The sequence below is a fragment of the Pan troglodytes genome, chromosome 3 (assembly GCF_028858775.2).
Source record: "Pan troglodytes isolate AG18354 chromosome 3, NHGRI_mPanTro3-v2.0_pri, whole genome shotgun sequence".
Taxonomy (NCBI): Eukaryota; Metazoa; Chordata; class Mammalia; order Primates; family Hominidae; genus Pan; species Pan troglodytes.
Genome location: NC_072401.2, coordinates 114,740,807 through 114,764,257, shown reverse-complemented (window position 1 = coordinate 114,764,257; position 23,451 = coordinate 114,740,807). Strand labels below are relative to the sequence as shown.

The 23,451-nt window shown below is 37.7% G+C and overlaps 1 protein-coding gene across 50 annotated transcripts in view; it reads right to left on the bottom strand.

The window, feature by feature from the left end:
- Positions 1-23,451, bottom strand: part of ANK2 (ankyrin 2) — a 684,795-nt gene that overhangs the window by 92,231 nt on the left and 569,113 nt on the right. For 42 of the 50 annotated variants that reach the window (XM_054683338.1, XM_063809764.1, XM_054683323.2 and 39 more), the window contains 6 exons: positions 16,016-16,213; positions 12,731-12,829; positions 12,108-12,206; positions 7,795-7,992; positions 2,953-3,051; positions 2,166-2,264 (listed from right to left, as the gene is read on the bottom strand). In XM_054683338.1, the coding sequence (XP_054539313.1) occupies positions 2,166-2,264; positions 2,953-3,051; positions 7,795-7,992; positions 12,108-12,206; positions 12,731-12,829; positions 16,016-16,213 (792 nt within the window). The remainder of the gene's footprint in view (positions 1-2,165; positions 2,265-2,952; positions 3,052-7,794; positions 7,993-12,107; positions 12,207-12,730; positions 12,830-16,015; positions 16,214-23,451) is intronic. The other 8 variants (XM_063809775.1, XM_063809784.1, XM_063809777.1 and 5 more) reach the window with 1 other exon arrangement.

Below are 23,451 nucleotides of genomic sequence, written 5' to 3'. Positions count from 1 at the left end.
TTTGTTTGTTTGTTTGTTTTTATAATTGAAGAGCTCTATAATCTTCACGGTGTCTTTAATAAATAAAATTTTTTTCATGTGCTGTTCTAAACCCTCTTCACAAATTAAATATATGATTAACCAGGTCTGGTTCGTCCCAAGTTGCTATAACAGGGTTTCATTCTAATTTTAAGCAACAAATAGTCTTATAAAACAAGTTAATTTTGCCAAATCTTTTATACCACATCATGAGAGTTTACAGAGTAAAGTTAATATATATGTTTACATTTTTAAAGCAATGAATCCATTTTTAGTAACTACAGCTACACATAAGATATGAGGAAGAAAACCTAATTCCTTTCCCAAAGATGTCATTTTCATGTGAAAAAAAATCTGAAGAGTTTATTAAAAGACTGTCCTTTGAGGTTTGTATCTATTTCCCTGAAGATATATGGTTCCAAATGTAACACTGCAAGCAACTTAGTTCACTTAAAAAAAAAAAAACCAAAAAAACTGAAATGATAAAATGAGATTTTTCTTTCAATCAAATCTTCATTCAATGCAGGTCAAACTCCAGGGAGACCATTGATATTCTCTAGACAATATAGTGTTTGCCTTCTAAATATTATAACCATTTCAACAATGAAACATTTAAAAATATGATAAGCATTCTCAAGCCCTGCCAACATCTCACTGTACTGTTGCATTTGTTCATTTCAAGAGAATACTTGGATTCCAACCAAAATGTCTTTCCTGGAGTGCTTATATGGGAGCTGGCTCATCAGAAAAGGCTTTAGGAGCTAATGCCTGAGAATTCATATTAGAGGCTTTAAATAAGTCTCAAAGTTCAATTTCATGAGAACTTAAGAACTGGTCAGAAACTAGGCAGCAAGCTATTCTTGCTAGAGTAAGATTATAAGTTTAAATCTTAAATGTTAATAGTATTATTTATGTTTAAAAATAAGTTTATTTTAAATTAGCTATAAACATGCTTATGTATAGAAATGATTTTGTTTCTGCTTCTAAGAGAATATAAAGACTGACTTATAAAACTTCTGTATATTTTTAATTTATAGAATCTTGAATGATGGCTTTGAAAAGTCCTGAATGTGCTCACACTAATTTACTTGAGCCCATTCAAATAGCTGCAGTCAGAAATTTCTGGGCCAGGCTTGGTGGCTCACACTTGTAATCCCAGCACTTTGGTTGGCCAAGGTGGGAGAATTTCACTTGAGCCCAGGAGTTCGAGACCAGCCTAGGCAACACAGTGAAACCTCATCTCTACAAAAACTTTTAAAAATTAGCCGGGCATGGTGTCATGCACCTATAGTCCTAGCCAGTCCTGAGGCAAGAGAATGACTTGAGCCCAGGTTCTAGACTGCAGTGAGCTCTGATCGTGCCATTGCTTTCCAGCCTGGGCAACAGAGTAAGACCCTGTCTTAAAAAAAAAAGAAAAAGAAAAAGAAATTTCTGATATATGAACTTAAATAAATGTGCAAATAAATATTTCTTTGGATCAAAGAACTTGGAGCTGCAAGTTATAGTATGCATAATAGCCACAGTTACAATATGAACTTCTATTCACCTTGAACCAAATTGAGTGCACGAAGTAAAGTGTTATGTTCCAACCTTGCTTTGCTGAATAGGACCTTTCAAATGCCACTGGGGAAACTGCTGGGATCAAGTCAGCTCTGCATTATCCTTGAGAACTTCCAGCCCAGGCCTTATACATTATTGCCTCACTGAGCATGTCCATGTGATGTTCTGAATGTGACAGAGTTCATTAAAAATGAAAGGCATGCAGTCTAGGCTGCCTGTCTGTATTTCTTCATGAGAGGAGAAGGGGTCAGGGGAGGGGGGCCAAGGCACTGAAACAATGTAAAGGAAATCTGCCAGAACATCAAGATGTTCTAGCCGGCATCTATTGTATCCTGCAGTAAGTTGTTAAATCGATGTCAGCTACTTTAACTTTATAATAGAAGTAGTTCGAAGCTAACCTTCATGGATGTCAAAGTTATTAGAATGAAAATTCTCAAATAATTACAAAACTACATCACCTCGTCAAAATCACTTTAGAACTAAAAAGGAAGAAAAAAATACACTTGTAGCTTTGGTAAACTAGTGAAGCATCCAGATGGCTGAACCTTTTTGCTTATAGGAATTGAAAATGACCACAAGTACTTTACCTTGGTTTTTGCGTTAACATTTGCTCCCTGCTTCAGAAGAAAGTTGACCATTTTCACATTTCCATAGTGACAGGCCACAATTAAAGGTGTGTAACCAAGCTGTAAATAATAATAAATAAAAAGTTAAAAATAGATAAAGTAGAAACTTTACTACTCTAGTGGCTAATACCCCAGAGGAGAAGGACTGGGTAGAGTATCAGTTATTATAGGATTCAATTTGACTAAAGATATTATTTAGCAGATTATATATGTGCCCCTGACCACAAGGAACTTCATATCAGCAAGAGGGATCAGATGTGGGTGATAAAATCTGCAAAGAACTAAGAGAGAGGCATAAATAATATCTGAAAACAGCAAAGACAGAATGACTCTGATAGGAGATGCAGGAAACATGTAGCTACAGCACGCTTAAAGAATGGGTAAGAATTTTATGGCATAGAGAGGGAAAATCCATTTCCAGACCAAGGGCATGGAGATGAGCAAATACAAGAGGAACGCAGCAAGTCATGTGAACTAGCTAACGCAGTAAGAGAGAGGGTAGACTTAAGGCTGCAAAATTGGAGTCTTCCTGCAAAGGGTCCTGACCTCATGCTATCCATTGGACTTGATTCCAGCAAAAAATGGGGAGCCACCATAGATTTGTGCATAGGAGAGGGTTATGATTAGTTTATATTTCAGAATGGACTCTTGAGGAGGGAAGACCCTGGACATGGGGTGACCCGAATGGGGGCTACTGGGAATCATCCCAGCCAGAACCTGTCACAATACTGAGAGTGATTTGCTTTACCTTTGTATGAGCATCCTGATCAGCTCCATGCTTGGTGAGAATATCAGCAACATTCACTTTATCTTCCTGGGCTGCAAGGTGTAAGGATGTGAGTCCACTCTACAGAAAGAATGGAACCAAAGGGATACAGTTGAAGAAGAAAATACATTGCATCATCTATAATATTATGAAAAAATATTGAAAATATCCTGGAAAACTCATAGCCTCTTCCCAGAAACTATATCTTCTGATATTCAAGGCAAACTCTCTAAATTAATGATGTTTCATCTATGACATGTCTTCTAAGTCAATCAACACATCAGGCAAATTACATTTTCTATTTTCTATATTGGGTTCTTATATTATGATGTGAGACTTTAAAATAGCACAGCCAATAAGCTTTCAAATGGCATTTATTTCAAATCCATCTGGATGTCCTGCTGTATCAACTTATTTATTTAAATAGCTGATCAACCAACTATTACACCTATTTTATAAGCATAATAATCATCTATATTTTATCAACAAAATATCACATCAGTGTAAAAAATGGACAGTTACAGGAAATGAGTTCAGAAAAACTTCCTCCAGCACCCAAAGAGAGTATACTTTTCAGGAGGTTCCTCTAAACATTACCTTAAAGTAACCTCATTATTTATACAGCACCATCAACTGCTCAGCTTTATGCAACATGTTTGGTATATATACATCAAGTAATTATTTGAATATCCAATTAAGGTACAGTTATGAATTAATAATAAAAAAAGAAAGGCATGGAGAAAAGATGGGGGAAAGTGGCTTATTCAGCCAATGTCACACTCTGGTAGCTTAACATGTTTACGGGTGTTTTCTTGAGTATGTTTCATATGTCATGAAGTGTTCATATTCTAGGCACTTGAATACAGCAGTGAACAAAAGTTTCTGTCTTTATGGAGCTTACATTCTAGCCTACAGTATATTTATACTGTATATTTCTCTCCCCTCACTATTGTTCAAATGCCTAGTATATTTATGCTCTTCCTGGACATCCTGCAGCTATAGACTGAGGTGGCTACCTGGGCTCTGAGTCAGCACCTCTTCCCCAGTTCACATCTGATTAAAATTGACCAGCCCTGTTGACCACAACTTTTCAGGCCCACTCTCCTGCATTAGCACTTAGGCTGAGAAAGCTAAGCCATGTTCTTCAAAATTCATGATCTCCAGCCATGGTGCTACTTCTGGAAATCAAAAAGGACACTGACCTTATTTCAAAAATGTAAGTGAAACCTAGAAGAGAAAACCATTCTACAACGTGAGAGGAGGCTTTTTCCTTGTGGGCCTGGAGCTTTTTAATCCTGAGAGCTCTGGGTGAGCTCAACTTTGAGTTGCGTGAAACACAGGGTGAGATAGAAGGTGTATCCTTTTCTATTAAAATTTTCTTCACTTCTAAACAAATATTATTTAATCCTAATGTATAAAAAATGTGAATATTAGGATAAAACAAGATTCTTTCTTAATTTTCTCCTTACTAAAATAGCAAACAGAATATTTCTCTTTACAGAGATAGTCTGTTTAAAAATGTTATTGAAGTGATCATCACATGAAGTGATCATCAAATCTCAAAGACATTTTTGACGACTTTTTAAATATGTGTGCTTTTTTCTACTCTATTTGCAGAATGGATTTTCTGCAATGCAAGATTACAAACTAACAACCAGTATGAAAATCTCTGCAGTTTATTGTGGTAAACTTGCATATCCAAATCAAAGGATGTAAACTGCAGTGAATATAGGTTTTTGTCCACAGTTGCTGTCTCATAACTCCCATAGCCGTTATTATAGTCTTTTGTTATAACGTTGTGCGTTTTAGGCCTCAGGGCCAGGCCTCAGGAAACAAAATATCTCCCACCTTCCCCCGGCCTCCTTTCACTTTCCCTAAGGCTAGGCTCTAATCTTCCCTCCCAGCATTTGTGGATCATAAGACCCTCCTGAGAGAGACAGTCCCATCCTATATCCTGGGGGAATGAATGCTGACATCATGAAGCGTCCATAAATTCCAGAGGACAGGGATCGGGGAGCTTCTGGATAGCTGAATACTTGGAGCTTCTGGATAGCTGAACACTTGGAGCTTCCTTGTGGAGGGTGGTGCACCCAGGAAGGGCATGGAAGCTGTGTGCCTTCCCTCATACCTTGCCCTATGTGTCTCCTCATCTTCATCCTTTGTAATAGCCTTTATAAGAAACTGTAAGCACTGTGAATGTAAGTGTTTCTGTGAGCTCTGTGAGCCACTCCAGTGAATTAATGGAACTCAAAGGGAGTGTCCTGGGAACCCCAACTTGAAGCCAGTAGGTCAGAAGTTCAGAGGCCCAGACTTGTGATTGGTGTCTGTGCAGAGGGCAGTCTTGGGGACTGAGCCCTCAACTGAAGGGATCTAACACTCTCTCCAGATAGACAGTGTTAGAACTGAATTGGAGGACACCAGCTGGTGTGTGCTGCTTGGTATGTGGGGAAAACCTCTCCACATTTGGTCACAGAAGTCTTCTGTGTTGATGATTGTTGTGTGGTAGTGTGAGAATAGAGGAAAAACACTGTTTGAAAGGTTTCTGGAAAAAAAAAAAACTTTTCTAATAAATCAAGAAAATAGAAAGTGTTGAAGTTCTTTTCAAAAAAAGTAATTTATTTCCTAAGACACACTGGTGGACCCAACGACTGATCTTTTTTGGTTTTATTTTATGATAGATGGTGTTTGGACAATGATTATAATATCACTTCTATATTATAGTTCTTAATGTGAAATAATCATTTGGAGACTATGAAATTATTGAGTTGGCCTTAAAAAGAAAAGAATATATGTTTTCTTCAAAAGCAATGGGAAATTTTTTTATCGGTTTTGCTGCTTATCTGAGATATTTTTATAGTTGCATTATCTTATAATTCTAACCAAAAGGCAAGGTTATATGTTTTATGTAAATTTTGTATATTGTATTATTATTCAGATATATCTGTGTAAACTTACTAAAGTTTTACTCTAGTGATAAACATACTATGTGTTTAGGACACCACTCACATGTAATACTGAAATCATTGTTATAAAGATAACAAAATTACTTTGTGATTCAAAATTGAATGTTTTTCTTCATTGCTGAGTGTGCAACTAAAAAATACTCCTTAAATGTTTGCTAACTGATAAAACGCTGTCAAAGAAAGTAATGTATTTAGAAGAATACCGTAAAGGAGGACATAGTGAACTGATTTCAGATATGTACTTGTCATTTTTATAAATTAAAAATAACACCATCAGAAGCACTGTAAGATCAGTTTCATGAACTATCTGGAATTTTAATCCTACTCAAAATACTGCTGAATTGTTTATGGATTTCTTTGGCTGATTTTCAAATGAAGATTTATTTGTTATTAGTAGAGTAAACACATGCCCCCTTCATACACTAATACTAAATAAAATATTCTATGCTTCATGATCACATTTTCTCCAACAGGGTAAATGACCACCTGAATGACATGACGTCAACAGTCACAAGGACGTCCATGCCCTAGACTGTAATGATTGTCCATCTGATACAGGGAATTTCACTATAAGGCTTTATCGTGTTCGTTCTTATAAAAATGCAACTATCCTTTGGAAGACTAACCCTATAATTTGCTCTCATCATGCTTTAAAAAAGGATTTGTGGGGACTTTTTATAAAGGCCAGAGAAGTACGTAAGGGCAGGGGATGTACAGGAACACTTCTGAGTGACAAGGAAATAGACTAGGACTGCAGAAGTATTCAAGGCAATCTGCCTGTTTCATAGCTCTTCCTGAAGGATGCATGCTACATAACCTATTTACAAATGTCGTTAAGACCAACTTATCACTGATACTTTAAAAGTACCAACTAACAATGAAATGTAGAAAACATAGAGTATTTGTATATTTATGGAAGGAGCTAAGAAACTTAATTTTCACTAAGCTCAAATAATGTATTACAAAAAGCATCAAGACATCAAATGACAAACCAACTTAATAAATACAGGTTCCAATTCTGTGTTTCTCAGCAGCTGGCTATAGCAGCGTATATATAAGTGTAAGATAGAAAGTTAGATAGATGGATCTATAGATCTTTATGTAGATGGATGGATAGATGTATCAAAAGACATATACTTGTAAAAATATATATTTTTATATTTGAATATTTTTCCCTTATATCTTTGACTGCCATTGTATTATAATTAATGTGGAGGTCTATAGAGGCCAGTCCCTGGAGAAAGGCTAAAATGACTGATGTGCTTTATTAAAAAAAAATGATTTTCTCACCACCACCACCAAACCTCTCAAGCTAGGCCTACGTTGACTGAAAAAAATCTGTATTTTATTGAGTTTCCTCTCTCCTATCCATAGGTGCCTCAGATGCCCAGCAGGACTAAAGAATGCCTTGGGTGGTGAACATAGGCCTGCCAGTTTAGAGGCAGTTGTTTAAGCTAAACCCCAGATGGAAGCATTCTTTCTCTCTATATATATGAAATTTAGAATGAGGAGCAGCAGACAATGGAGCAATTATAGTGATGTTAACATTGGGAGCTACAGGGTAGCCTCTTTAGACACACAGAGAAAAGCAAGGAAAGTGGGGATGTAGAGATGAATGAAACTGACTTGCATAGAAAAGTCAAGAAGCCAAAGTGTTGCCATACAGAGAGTCTCTCTCCCTTGCTTCCTTATGGTTTTCTAATCTCTCATAAGGCTTGACTCCCTTCCTGTCCTTGGGGTCTGTAAGATATCCCTGTTTCTTTTTAATACATTGCTCCTTTTTGTTCCAAACTGTCTGTGATTGGTTCCTGTTTACATGCATCCAAAACACTCTTGATTGATGCAAGAAAGGACAGAATACCTTAGTTGACATGTGGATATTGGCTCCCTTATCCAGAAGCAAGGTAACCATATCTGTGTGCCCCTCCTGCGAGGCCAGATGGAGTGGAGTTACTCCTTGCTTTGTCACAATGTTTGTCTCTGCTCCATAGTTCAGGAGTGTGGAAGCTATCTGCATTTGATTCTTCTTGGCAGCAATATGTAACGGAGTATAGCCATTCTAAAAAGAACAAAAATAAAACACATGCATATAGAGTAAGATTAACAATTGCTCTAATATGTATCTCTAAAGGAAATAAAAATCTCTAATCAATAGAAGAGTTAAAAGTGAGTTTACAGTTAATCCAAACTCTTACTCATCACATTTCCATTCAACAATAACCGAATCTCTACAATAAAAGTCACAAGGCACCCCATTCTACTGTAAGACGGATATAGACATCAAAGCTCCAGAACTAAAAATTCTCTCCTTATAATATTGCTTCTCTCCTGAAGAGCAACATAGAATAAGCCAGGTTCCTCTTCTACATGACCATCCTTTAAATACCTGGGGATGATTTTCATATCCACCTTTAGTTTTCTGTTTTCCAGGCTAATTTTCTCCATTCCTTCAACCATTCCTGATGGAAGTGCCATTTCTAGATCTCTCCCTATAAGGATGACCTGTTCTGAGCTGATTCTAGTTTGTCAATATTGCTCTTGAATTGTGTGTGCTATCTGGAACCAAGGCTACACTTCACATATGGTTATAACATAAAGAATCAAATGGAATCATTTCTATTATCTTACTATAATACTCCAACTAATATGCTTCTGTTTGGATTGTACTTTAAACTGGTTCAACAAATATTACTGAGTGCCTAGAATATGCCAAGCAGTGTGCTAGGTGTGGGAATACAATGGTGAACATGACATGATCCCTGTCTTTAATGGGTTGCATTCTAATTTAAAATATATTCAACAACAAAATTAGCTTATATTAATCTTGTGGTCCATTCAAATCCTAGATCTCCCCTTCTTTATAACCTGCTGCTTTGAAAGTACAAATATGAGGCTACTCATTTCGGGCGGGAGTTTGTGGAGAGGGACAGGATAACTCATATTCTGCTTACAAGAACAAAACTCTATACCCCATGTTTAGTTAAAAGAAAAAAATGTGGAACAACTGTAAGTCTGCAATATATATTGTTTTATTTCCTTTTCTTTATCAAATCTGGTAGAATTTTCCATTCAAAATGTGTGACAGAAATTAAAAACAGTGGCTTTTCCCTTCAGTGACATGCTGAAGGGAAAGACAGCATAATGACCAAGTGCTTCTTGTGAGATTACCATGAGATGTTTTATTTATTTATTTGTTGAGACAAGGTATGGCTCCATCACCAAGACTGGAGCGCAGTGGTGCCATCTCAATCACTGCAACCTCCACCTCCTGGGCTCAAGTGATCCTCCCACCTCAGCATCCTAAGTACCAAGGACTCCAGGCACACACCACCATTACTGGCTAATTTTTTTGTATTTTTGGTAGAGATGGGGTTTCACCATGTTGCCCAGGCTGGTCTCAAACTCATGAGCTCAAGCGATCTGCCCACCTTGGCCCCCTAAAGTGCTGGGATTACAGGTTTGAGCCTGTAATCAAACTTGAGAGGTATTTTTAGGTCATGCTATTTCCTTAAAGCTAACTGCAAAGTGTACCAAAAAATAAAAAAGTGTTTTGAGAATTTAAATGTCTTTATAGCCATCATCAAATCTTGATCCTCACACAACCCTACATTATCTACTCTGTCCCCATTTCTCCAAGCAAGAATAAGTATCTTTCATTTTTGACAAACAATGTTGCTCCTGAAGCAACTGAAGGAAATTCAGCTTGGAAGCCTTTTCAGGGTCTGATCAGAGGTCCCAGATGCTTCAAAATACTCTATTTGTGTCCATAGACTCTATTGAAAAAAAGGACACACAGATTTTTGTGGACCAAATAAGTTTAGTCAACTTCTTTTTGCTACAATGTGTTTCTTTAGTCTTAGTTACCCCCACTGCCTACAGCATGGGCTCTACTAAGTTAGGTAAAGGGATATTTTAGCAAAACAACATAAGTGATCATCAAAGAAGGTGTCAATTCTGGCAATGGAGGAGGTTTGCCTGGTAGATACTCAACCTACAAGATCTGAAAAGCCCTCTTACTCCACAAAGAGAAAACATTTTTGGACTCAAATAATTGCAGCACTCCCAATAAAGACTAAGAGAAGGTTCTGGACTCTGGTGGAAAGAAGCAAAGTTCTCGTGGCCAAAGGACCATGTGTATTAAGGAGAGGGGACATTATAATGAGCAGAAAGAGAGTCTAAAGTGGAGACTACAGTGGGGATCTTACCATCTGGAGCCCTCTAGGAGTGGCCCCAAAGATGAAGGGCTCATGTTCATTGACAGGCTGGGGCAGATAAGTGAAAGACACTAGAGAGGCATTCCCAGAATACCCATCCTACTGTGGACTCTGGAGTAGACAAATGCTTTATGTCATCTTCTGAACTTGGTACGTGCATGCCTAAGATTAAGGACCATACAAGGTAGAGGCTAGAAATCAAGGCTATGTTTATCTCCTTAGGAAAACTATACACATTATTTTATAATCTAGGTCTTCTCTTGCAAGTAGATTGAGAGTCCCTTGTGGAAAGAGAACACACGTTTTACAATTTTACCTCCCATTGAGTACCTATAATCCTTTCTTTGCACATTGTAAGAGTTCAACCAAAGTACTCATGAGTACTAATGAAGTCTTTTGTATCTATGTTGAGAATGGTCAGCCTGGAAAGCTAATGAAAAAAAAAATGCTGGCATGTTAAGTGAGCAGGTATATTTTTATTCCATAGTTGCTCAATCTTCATTCTTTTATCCAAATTTATTGGGAACTCACATATGTTATTAAACACCTCATAGATATGCAAATGAATATGATATGAACACTCCTCTAGTAGCTTATAATCTAGTGTAAAGAAAGACATAAAATATGTGCTGAATTGATGAGGTTGTAGAAAAAAGAGGAGTAAGAACAGTGTGGATAATTATGAACATTTGGCACCCTCTTTTGACCGTTCAAGTACTTTATTATAAACTGTTTATTGGCATCAAAAAGATATAAATATATGTAGATGTATATGTATGTATGTGTACAAGGTTATATATTTATGATATATATAATATATTTATATATAAAATATATATTATACAGAACATATTTTATGTATATATCCTATTTTATATTTATAATATGTATAAAATTTAAATAGGCATATGAGTATATATGTATATATTTGTATAACAGAAGTGGAATAAATCTCCCTCTATTGCTTTGGGGCACAAAGGACCTAGTGGTTAAGAGCACCGGCTCTAAAGTCAGTCTGCCTGAGGTCAAACACAGGTACAAGCTCTAACACTTATTATTCATATGACTTTGGAAAATTAACCTACTTAAATCTCACCTTCTCATCTGCAAAACGGAGATCATTAGAATACCAGTCTCATGGGGTTATTATGAGATATTGCCTGTAAAGTGCTCGGCATAGTGTTTGGCAAATAAATGGTGGCAGTTTTTTTATTATATTGTCTAAGATAGCATAAATATTTTCCCATTACAATCAATATTTTTAAAATAAACCCTGATGTGTTCTCAAAATAGGTGTGCTTAATTAATGAACGAAAGACGCAATGAGGACTTTATGCATTATACGACATTCATATATATTTTCAGTGTAATAAGGGGCCAACTAGAAAGGTGGGAAATGCCCTGTCCGTAAGTACAAGTCTTAGTTGGAGCTGTTTCGGAATTTGGTGCTAGATATACACCAAAAAGGCATCCTCCCACCACCTCTGAATCTAGGGACTTAGAGGGATCCATGCTACAGTTAACACAGGTAAAACATTTAAAAAAAGACAAAGAAACAAATAGAAGTTTGAAGTCGGAAAGAATGAGAGTATAAAAGGACATTTTCATCATAGCATTTGGTTTATAGGAGAGAAGAGAAAACATGTTAATGACTTTATTTCTCAGTTCTCAAAATTCAGACTTCATTCTCTAACACACAGAATGTTAGCAATAAGATTCATCTCTACTGATTTGTAGGCACATCCCCTTAATATTTGCTGACTCTTAAAAAATCTTAAAAAAGATTTTCAAGACGCAACTGGCAGAAATACAAGGGAAAAAAAAGGGTGTCAATACCAAAAGCTACTATCGCTAGGACTAGTCGCAGTTATACTATACCATGTGTTTAAAAGACAATTCTCATGTGTTTTCAGGCGATAGTTACACCCTATGCCTGTAAATCCTTTTCTGTGGTCCTCACCTTGGCAGTGGCATGAGGGGAAGCACCCTTCTCCAGTAACAGCAGCGCCACCTTCTGGTTGTCATAATGAGCAGCAACATGGAGCGGGGTAAGGCCATTCTGTAAAGGGTGTGTTTAAGTTTCAGCATTAATAAATTAGGGTTAGCTGCCCTGAAGCTACCAGGATGCCTGGAAACTGATATTGATTAAATTCATGTTAATGAATTAATATAGTCAATAGAAAAAAGAACGAAAATAAACAAATCCCTAATAATTTTCATATTAAAAACATAACTAAAATTGAAAATGAGCATACCACCAGCAAAGGGGATCTTGAGGGTCACAATGTAAAAAGGTCTAAACTGCTATGTAAGAAATACTACATTAACATTGCAGGGATTCTTCTTAATATAGAGACGTTCTGGGGCTGTTGTGACAAGACTTTGAGGCACAGTTCAAAATGCTTTCTGAATCAGTGTGTATGTACATGGACGGTCATGGAAGACATCGCCACCATGTCCATTTGGGATAGTTTCATCAGTTGCTCTCACATTCCTTTCAGAGAAGTGAGAAAAATGTCTTTACAGATCTCCTAATCTATCACCTTCACTGTTACATAATTATAACGTATAGAAAATCTTTACCTTCCCTGCAGAATCTGCGGCAGCACGGCGTTGCAAGAGAAGTTTTGCCACATCCAGGCTTCCATACTTGGCTGCTACATGCAGGGGAGTAAAACCCTTCTGAAAATGTGAGAAACAAAAGTAAAATCGTATTTATTGTTGTAACTCCTCAAAAAATCTTTTTATTTGTTAACATATTGAGCAAAGTCTACTGATTCTTCATTTGGAAAAAATACTGGTAGCATTAAATCTGTTAGCCATGAACAAGGACAAAGAAAAAGAATACAATTTAACATACAAAAGTTTGGCTTGATAGACTGAATAAAAGAAATTTTATTGTAAGGGCTTGGAGACTGAAATCTGACTTTATAGGTTTGGGATTTTTAAAAGCCACTAGTGTCAGTAAACTGGCTCCAATTTGTGAATGGGGAAAAAAAGCCTTTTTCTTGCCTCTAAAATTAATAGAATTGAAACAACAGCTGCCTTCTCTCCAACCCTCCTTCTCTTTCTTTCAATCCTTTTTATAACACCTGAATTCCAAATTCATTTAAATTTTAGGATATTTTGGCAGCCACAGTAAAAACAAGTATTCGTGAATTAGTTGACATATTTTCTGCAGAAATGGCAAGATAAATGGTCTGTAGAACAAAAAACATGTACTATTAAAAAGCAACTCCCCTCCTGACTTGTCCCCTTTCCCAAAAGACTCACACTGTCTAAAAGACCAATTGCTTTTGTAAAATACGTTCTACTTCTGGCATGATGTTGGGCTGATTAACACCAGACTTTTAAACACACTGAAGCTTTAAAGCTTTTTTTAGAGGGCTGCTCTCCTACACATGTTGATATGTGTACATTCAGTGTCTTCCGTGCCTAACCAATGGCCTTACTCTGTAATTAGCAGTGTGTTATAAATACAGATAAGTCTCTGGACTAAGATCTCGAGGATGGCACAGTTCCTACACCATGATGTCAAATCCATCCTCTTGGCCAGACAGTTTAACCACATGCTCTTCTGGCATTACAGTGGGAGTGGGGGAATTCTAACACCGACCAGGGCCTGTAAAACACATAGCAAATATGCCTGGGTTAGGTGCTCTAAGCCATGGCTTATCCTGGAACCATTTAAGCCCCCATCATAAACACAGAATATCCCCCAAGAAGCAATATTGCCCTTTCGGTGTCTCCAGACAAATTATTTTTAAATGAGATGACGTTTTTCTTTTTGCTTCTTTTTTGAACATTTGGTATTAATAAATTCTTGGAAGAGAGCGAATCTTCTGGTTTTTTCCAAGTGTGGGACAAACGTAGGAAGTATTTATTCCTTCTTGCATTGTCCATATAAACCAGCATTTGTGGTTAGAGCTCTCCTCCCTCCACTCAATGCACACAATGATTAGGGTGATACTCAGGATGAAACAGAGTTCTTTGAGGCTAACTGCATCATGAGGAAGAAAACATAAACTCCTTGTCTTTAAAGTCTTGCTAGAATAGTGATCCAACTCTTATAAGTTTGGAAATGATTATTAGACAAAAATACATAAAATCTACTGTAGAATAACAAAACCAAAGTTAGAAGGCATCTCTTGAGTCACACATCTGCCTTCTTCCTTTATGTTAATCTCACCAAGATTTCATTTACCCTCTTAAATGGCTTTAATAATGATGAATCAACCACTGTTCAGCCCTAGTCAGCTGAACTCTTAAAATGCTGTTTGGCCGGGTGCAGTGGCTCACTCCTGTAATCCCAGCACTTTAGGAGGCCGAGGTGGGTGGGTCACGAGGTCAGGAGATCGAGTCCATCCTGGCTAACACAGTGAAACCCCGTCTCTACTAAAAATACAAAAATTTAGCTGGGTGTGGTGGAGGGCACCTGTAGTCCCAGCTACTCGGGAGGCTGAGGCAGGAGAATCGCTTGAACCCAGGAGGCAGAGGTTGCAGTGAGCCAGGATCGCACCACTGTACTCCAGCCTGGGCGACAGAGTGAGACTCCGTCTCAAAAAAAAAAACAAAAAAACGCTGTTTAACATTTTGTTCTATTTTATCGCCCTAATTTACCATGGATATAGCTATATTTTTTAAATCCTAAATATCTTTGACAGACAAAAGACTATGTTTTATTATCTATTTCTGTATTTTATGTATCTTAATTTTGATGATTTACACCCTCCTCTGATAAGACAATCACCAAATCTCTCAGGTTATTACTACATTTGTTGCTTAGTTGTTGTTTTTTTTCAAGAACTTTTAAAATCCTTCCAACTTTTCAGAGTTCAGAACTTCAATAATTGTCAATTTCTTATATCAAAATACCTTTTACAGCCATAGGCAACCAGGTAAGTCATAACAGGCAACCAGATAAGCCATAACAGCTAGTGGGCTGCTCCTACTTACAAGAGGACAGATGCCACATCACTATCTCAGTTTAAATTTGCAACTTTCCCTCTCCCTGGATGAAGTACTTATACCTACTGATTATGAGAGAATTGAAATTGTCCTTTCATTAATCTGAATCACTGTTACATTTGTGGGAATTATTTTGCCCCACGACAAATTCACTTGCACTGGCTCAATTAATTTTGCTCTAATTAGCTGAGTATATTCATGTTTTATTCTAAGTCATCTCCAAATTATGAATGTCAAACAGCATGTATAAAGCATGGGAAAAATTACTCTGCCCTGTCATGAAACTTGGAACATAAGTAAAATTCTTTGTTCGATGTCAATAACAACTAAGGAAGTGTGATTTTCCAGCTTCAGCTCTGTTTAAACACTGTAAATACCCAGGCAAAAGTGTAGTTGGTAAAGTTGGAAACTAATATGGGAATGAGAATGTCAAATAAGTGGTGGCTAATAGTAGGGCTGCGAAAATGTACAAGTAAAGTGAGCTTCGATCTGGTACTATAACTCACAGCAAGTATAGTACTGCCAATCTAACGCAGTACCCTCTTCCTCATTAGTATTACCAGTTCAATATATTTAGGGATTTCATTTATCTTTTTCTTAAGAATATATTATGGATTTTATAATAAAAGAGAAGAAAAAGTGAAAATCATCTTAGAGTACTAGATACCTGTCCTAGAAACATTGGCATTAATTAGAATGAAATTCAGCACTCTTTATTGAAGATATACGGAATCTCACAATTCCATGAAATCATTTAGACAATGAGCCTTAAATACGTAGAGAAGGAAGTAAGTCAAGGCCTGAGGAGATCTACCCTCTTGATTCTGTATGTGGTAGAGCAGAAAGGCCATGACTTAGGAATCCTCTTGGTCCATGTTCTCATGATGTCATTCTCCTTACCTTGGTAGCTAAGGAGTGGGCTGCTCCTGCTTCCAACAGGACTGATGCCACATCCACCTGGCCCTCCCGGGCAGAGATATGCAGTGGTGTGTACCCATTTGTAGTGGCCGCATCTGGATGAGCCATATGTTGTAGAAGCAGCTGGACAATTTCTGTCTTACCCAGGCGGGAGGCAATATGTAAAGGTGTCTGTTCCTCCTACAACTCAAGCCAAGTAAAAAGTTAGTGCCGGGCAGACAGAACTTCACTGGTGATATGTTTCACTCACATATTTCATGATGTCTTCTTGGAATCTCTAGGAACCCCACCCAAAAGAAAACATTACTGCTTTAACCATGGCATATTTTATATTTTGCTACAGCAGTGACCTTGTTGGTCACAAAGTCTCCCTTTGATTTTTAAAAAGCATATACTTCCATGAACTTGATCACTGCTTTCTGAAATATTTCTCAACTCATTAAGGCTTTAGGCCTCACTTATGTTTAAATATGTTTAACTGATGGTTTGGAATAAGAATAAAATCTAGTCCAAAAGTCCTAGGACCTGTATTCTCATCCAAGAGTTTTCACTTAGAAACAGGATTTATTCTGGGAACTCTTTCAAAGAAAAAGAACCAGGGATGCTGGAAAATCTTGATTTTACTCCATTCAGCAAGCCAAGGATACAAATGCTGGTCATTTTCTTCAAGGAGAAACAGTGCACAAAGAAGATATTGTAATCTGGTTTTAAAAGATGTTTCAGAAAATGCTGCAGATAGTTCTGGAACTTGCATCCAGAACTTAAAAAATGAAATGGGACTCTGGCAAAAAGCAAATAGGGTGAACTATTTGCCAAGTACTTTCCATTAAAAACAGAGGATATAGCTGGGTCTAAGGGACAGGAAGGACATGTTCCAGGAGGCTCAGGAAAATCACCTGACTCTGAAGTGTAGTTGGAAATAATGTTTTCAGTGTTTAGAGAACCAGGCCAAACCATTCTCTTGTAAAAAGAAAATTGAGTGTAACTTTAGTGATAAAAAGAGGTATATCTTTACTATCCGCCCAATGGCATGTCATAATAAAAGTGAGGCAGGGAAAACTGGGCTGACTTTCAGGGCTAAGAATGAATGGAGAAAAGTATATAGAGGAAGAAAGATCTATCCAAAAACATGCAGTATCTTAAAGTTATAAGAAAACAGAAAAGGAGCTATAGGAAGAGATAAAATAGCACTGCATGAATTCCAAGGTAGTAAGAAGTAAATAAATAACAGTAATATGATTATTTTAGACTAGAATTGAAATTTTGTGAACATTTGCAATTGAAAATCTTTCTTCATGTACAATGCATATGTGACCCATCTTCCTAATAGAGTTAAAAGGAAAGCATAAAATGTATTATTAGACCATTTTCCAGGTCAATATTAAGAAAAATTAAACAAGTTCTCAAAGATTGTCCAAGGTTACTCAGCTATTAAAACAGAACTTGAATTCAGGGCATTGGATTCTAAAGACATTTCTCTGCCTATACATTCTTTGGAAACAGATACTACAATAAGATGGCCACTAACAGACCTGTCGGAACAAAGTGACTCTCAGTAGGAAAGGAGACTGACAACACATTAGAAGATAAAATTTCTCTGAAATACAGAGGAAAAAAATAGAGGAATGGGGAGAATAAACATTTTTTATTTATAAATAAAAAGAACATATTTTTATTTATAAAAATAAATGGTTAGCAAAACAAACAACAATTTAAAAACCAAGGAACTTGAGAATAGCTACGATGAACATTTGTTGTTTCTGGGGTTCCCTTCACAGATCTCTGTCCTGCAAAATTTGATAAAGGTGGGTGGGTATTGCAAGTGACACACTCTAAAATAGATTTTCCATGAGTAAGAGGGATAGTTGGAGCAATGATGACTCTTTAATCCATAGCTGAGAAGTGGCAACCATTGACTAGAGGTAGCTACATAATTGGTTAGTTATTAACTATTGATCCTTGGTTCTTAGACTGTATAGCATTAATGTTCTTCTTTAAAAAAAAAAAAGTTAAAAAATAGGATGTCTTGCCTACTTTTTTCCATTTTTGGTAAAGCTCTACCTGAAAGTGGAAAAGGAAATAACATGCAAATTTTGCAAAGAAAATCTTTCAACCTGTAACCAGGGATATAAGACTTTTTGAGGTTTGGCCAATTATTTCCCTGCTGAATTGCAAAAGTTGAATTTACTGCTTAAGGGTAATGTTAATTTAAACCAGGGAAAAGAATTGGGAAAGTGCAGAAGAAAAGATTCATGGGAAAAGGTAAAGAAATGAGGGAAGCCTGATCACATAGACTTCTTCCAAAAATGAGAGGCAACAATTCCCTCATCATAAAGCATCACTGGCTGACACAGCCTGGACCGGAAGTAGGTGAGCTCTGCTTTGCCACTGCAGTCTACCATTTTACTCTGGAGACTTGCTGAGCCCCAGCTCCTTTTACAAAGAGAAAAATAACACTGGCTGGAATAAAGTTCAAAGATTTGATAAAATTTCTATTACTAGTTACTAGCTAACAGGGTTCCCAGGAGCCACATCTCCTAGTATCTAACTAAAGTTCTAAATGAGCTAAGTTTCAAGTGAGTTTAAGCCTAGGACCCCTGGGATTGCTCGATCCCTAAAGCAAATGCCAAGCCCTGTAATTGTGCCAATAGAACCGGCTCCTAAAGCAAGAGAGCTCCCAGAGCTCCCAGCACCAGGCTCTGGTGGCCTTCTCAGTATTGTCCATTGAAGACACTGGACAAGGAAGGACCTTCCTGCGAGCAGGACCTGGGTGCAAACACATTGGCTGACAGAGGAACTGAGGCCACTGTGGCCCCTGCTCTCCAGTCTGTCCAGCAAAATGTGTCTTATGCTCTGGACTGGTGAATAGAGTGTTCTGCGTGAACTTTAAAAATTACAGATGTTATTATGAGTATATGGTTTTTCTTTTGTTATATATTGTGAATAGGCAAAACATATGACTTAGCCCCATGAGATATTATTTCTAAACCTGATTGAGAAGATTGTGAACTACGCAGCAATCTCAACCTTGGAGCTCAATGTAGTAGCTTGGCACAATTTTTTACTATCTCTTCTTCGGGAGAGGGTGAATTCTCGAGCAATGTTATTAGGTTTGGAGAGGAAGTTTCCAAAAGTGTGTGTGTGTGTGTGTGTGTGTCTGTGTCTGTGTGCGCGTGTGCACGCATGCGTGCGGTGAGAAATCAAGAGGTAAAATAGCAGATATGTGCTCATTTTTCTGCCCAATACCCCCTGCACCCTTCTTCTGGGACAGCCATCCCTCATTTGGGGGAAACGGACATCCCATACTCCATGTGGTTCTAGAAGGGCTGCTGGTCTTCTTATCCCACCTCATAAATGGGCCGCATGAATGCGCATGAGCCCAAGCTTGATCTTTTATCCTGATCATAGTCATAAGCTCAGGGAAAGAATGTGACTAATTAGAAACCAGTGGTTTGTTCGGATGGGAGGAAGAGGGGCTCTCTTTACATTTGAAGTGGGAGATAATGACGTTAGCAGAAAGAGTTAGGAGAAAGATGCGGAATCAGAGGAGAAATCTTTTTCTTATCTTAACTCTGTCACCACAGGTTAATCAGCACAATCTTGAATTTCAGGACGCTAAGCCACCCTACAACACAGGATTGCTCTGGGTATCAAATAAGACACTTTGTGTTTAAATGCTTGATGAATTCTAAAGCACTGTTCAAATGTTAACTAAATCAGAGGCCCAGGAACACATTAAAAGGATTAAATGACAATAAAACACACACGGCGAAAGTACGCTTTAAAATAGGACTTATGAATAGGAAAACACTAACTCCTTGCTGCTTGAAACATAATCCCAAAATCAGCAGCCCTGACATCACCTGAGAGTTTGTTAAATATGCAGAACTGAGTTACAATATGCATTCTAGCAGGGTGCCCAGGTAATTTGTATGCATATTGACCTTTAGGGAGCACTGCTTCACAAGGCTACAGTATTTTTGTTTGTTCACAATAGAAAATGCTATAGGGAAGGGATTTCAGTTGTAGCTTAGAATGGGAGGTAGAGCTGAAAAGAAAAAAAATAAACAAAAGATAACATCTGAAATTTGATACTTAAATTAGAAGGAATAAGGAATTAAGAGGTAGCTATATATGTATATAATGATACTAAATGTAGTTGCAAAAGAGAAGTAAAAAAGTAGAATTGATGAAATCTTTGTGTAAAATTAACTAATTAATTAATATTTTAAAGGAAAGACTCTGTTGTCAGTGGTGCTTTTAAGGAAGAGGCTTCAGAGGGTATCCAAAAAGATAAAAGGCTGTAATAATGGGTTATATCAATACAGGAAAATTTGGCAGAGACACATGGAAATGAATAAATTTCCATTAAAAGTAGAAATTTTAATTTGAATAATAAACATTAAGGGGTTTTACTTTAAGAGAGAAATGGGAAACCCTTTCATTATTAAATATGAATTACAAAAAATTTACAGGAACATCAACACAATTTCCAGTAAAGTATACGATAGTCAGAGTGCACTGGTTGACCATAGAAAATATCTTTCAAATAGCTGAATGCCAGGTAACCTTAAAAGGAAACCAGAAAAATGTTATGGCAGGGGAAGCTCATGGTTGAATAAAGCTTTAAATAGATAAGAATATAATAGATCAATGATGATTACCAAAGAACATAAATTACACTGTGTGGACAATGGACAGAAAGGCAGATGAAAACCAAGACAACAAGAGTAATGTTAAGGCTACCCGTGTATCACTGGATTCTGCATGAAGATCTGTGGAACCTGTTACAAGAAAATGTCTATTAAATTCATTGAATCAAAGAATGTTAAGAAAGTCTGGAAAGGAGTTTTGAGTTTCTGAGTCCAACCCTCATATTTTACTGATAAAGACTTGGAAGTGGCCGGAGGCTGGCAAGATGGCTGAATAGGAACAGCTCCCGTCTGCAGATCCCAGCGAGATCAACACAGATGGCAGGTGATTTCTGCATTTCCAGCTGAGGTATCTGGCTCATCTCACTGGGATTGGTTAGACAGTGGGTGCAGCCCATGGAGGGCAAGCCAAAGCAGGGTGGGGCTTCACCTCACCTGGAAAGCGCAAGGGGTCAGGGAACTCCCTCCCCTAGGCAAGGGAAGCCGTGAGGGACCGTGCCATGAGGAATGGGGCACTCTGGCCCAGATACTACGCATTTCCCATGGTCTTTGCAACCTGCAGACCAGGAGGTTCCCTCGGGTGCCTACATCACCAGGGCCCTGGGTTTCAAGCACAAAACTGGGATGCCATTTGGGCAGACACTGAGCTAGCTACAGGAGTTTTTTTTCATACCACCGTGGCGCCTGGAACGCCAGTGAGACAGAACGGTTCACTCCCCTGGAAAGGGGGCTGAAGCCAGGAAGCCAAGTGGTCTAGCTCAGTGGATCCCACCCCAGGGGAGCCAAGCAAGCTAAGATCCACTGGCTTGAAATTCTCGCTGCCAGCACAGCAGTCTGAAGTTAATCTGGGAGGCTCCAGCTTGGTAGGGGGAGGGGCGTCCGCCATTACAGAGGCTTGAGTATCACCACTGACCCCACAGAAATACAAACTACCATCAGAGAATACGATAAATGCCTCTACACCAATAAACTAGAAAATCTAGAAGAAATGGATAAATTCCTGGACACATACACCCTCCCAAGACTAAACCAGGCAGAAGTCGAATCCCTGAATAGACCAATAACAAGTTCTAAAATTGAGGCAGTAATTAGCCTACCAACCAAAAAAAGCCCAGGACCAGACGGATTCACAGCTGAATTCTACCAAAGGTACAAAGAGGAGCTGGTACCATTCCTTCTGAAACTGTTCCAAACAACAGAAAAAGAGAGACTCCTCCATAACTCATTTTATGAGGCCAGAATCATCCCGATACCAAAACCTGGCAGAGACACAACAAAAAAAGAAAATTTCAGGACAACATCCCTGATGAACATCAATGTGAAAATCCTCAGTAAAATACTGGCAAACTGAATCCAGCAGCACATCAAAAAGCTCATCCACCACGATCAAGTCAGCTTCATCCCTGGGATGCAGGACTGGTTCAACATATGCAAATCAATAAATGTAATCCATCACATAAACAGAACCAATGACAAAAACTACACGATAATCTCAATAGATGTAGAAAAAACTGATAAAATTCAACACCCCTTCATGCTAAAAACTCTCAATAAACTAGGTATTGATGGAACATATCTCAAAATAGTAAGAGCCATTTATGACAAACCCACAGCCAATATCATACTGAGTGGGCAAAAGCTGAAAGTATTCCCTTTGAAAAGCTGCACAAGACAAGAATGCCCTCTCTCACCACTCCTATTCAACATAGTATTGGAAGTTCTAGCCAGGGCAATCAGGCAAGGGGAGGAAATAAAGGGTATTCAAATAGGAAGAGAGGAAGTCAAATTGTCTCTGTTTGCAAATGACTTGATTGTATATTTAGAAAACCCCATCATCTCAGCCCAAAATCTCCTAAAGCTGATAAGCAACTTCAGCAAAGTCTCAGGATACAACATCCAGGTGCAAAAATTACAAGCATTCCTGTACACCAATAATAGACAAACAGAGAGGCAAATTATGAGTAAATTCCCATTCACAATTGCTACAAAGAGAATAAAATACCTGGGAATACAACTTACAAGGGATGTGAAGGACCTCTTCAAGGATAACTACAGACCACTGCTCAAGGAAATAAGAGAAGAAACAAATAAATAGAAAAACATTCCATGCTCATGGATAAGAAGAATTAATATTGTGAAAATGGCCATACTGCCCAAAGAAATTTATAGATTCAATGCTATCCCCATCAAGCTACCACTGATTTTCTTCACAGAATTAGAAAAAACTACTTTAAACTTCATATGGAACCAAAAAAGAGCCCATATGGCCAAGACAATCCTAAGCAAAAAGAATAAAGCTGGAGGCATCACACTACCTGACTTCGAACTATACTACAAGGCTACAGTAACCAAAACAGCATGGTACTGGTACCAAAACAGATATATAGACCAATGGAACAGAACAGAGGCCTCAGAAAAAATGCCACACATCTACAACCATCTGATCTTTGACAAATCTGACAGAAACAAGCAATGGGAAAAGGATTCCCTATTTAATAAATGGTGTTGGGAAAACTGGCTAGCCATATGCAGAAAACTAAAACTGGACCCCTCTCTTATGTCTTATACAAAAATTAACTCAAGATGGATTAAAGACTTAAATGTAAGACCTAAAGCCATAAAAATCCTAGAAGAAAACTAGGCAATACCATTCAGGACATAGGCATGGGCAAAGACTTCATGACTAAAACACCAAAAGCCATGGCAACAAAAACCAAAATTGACAAATGGGATCTAATTAAACTAAAGAGCTTCTGTACAGCAAAA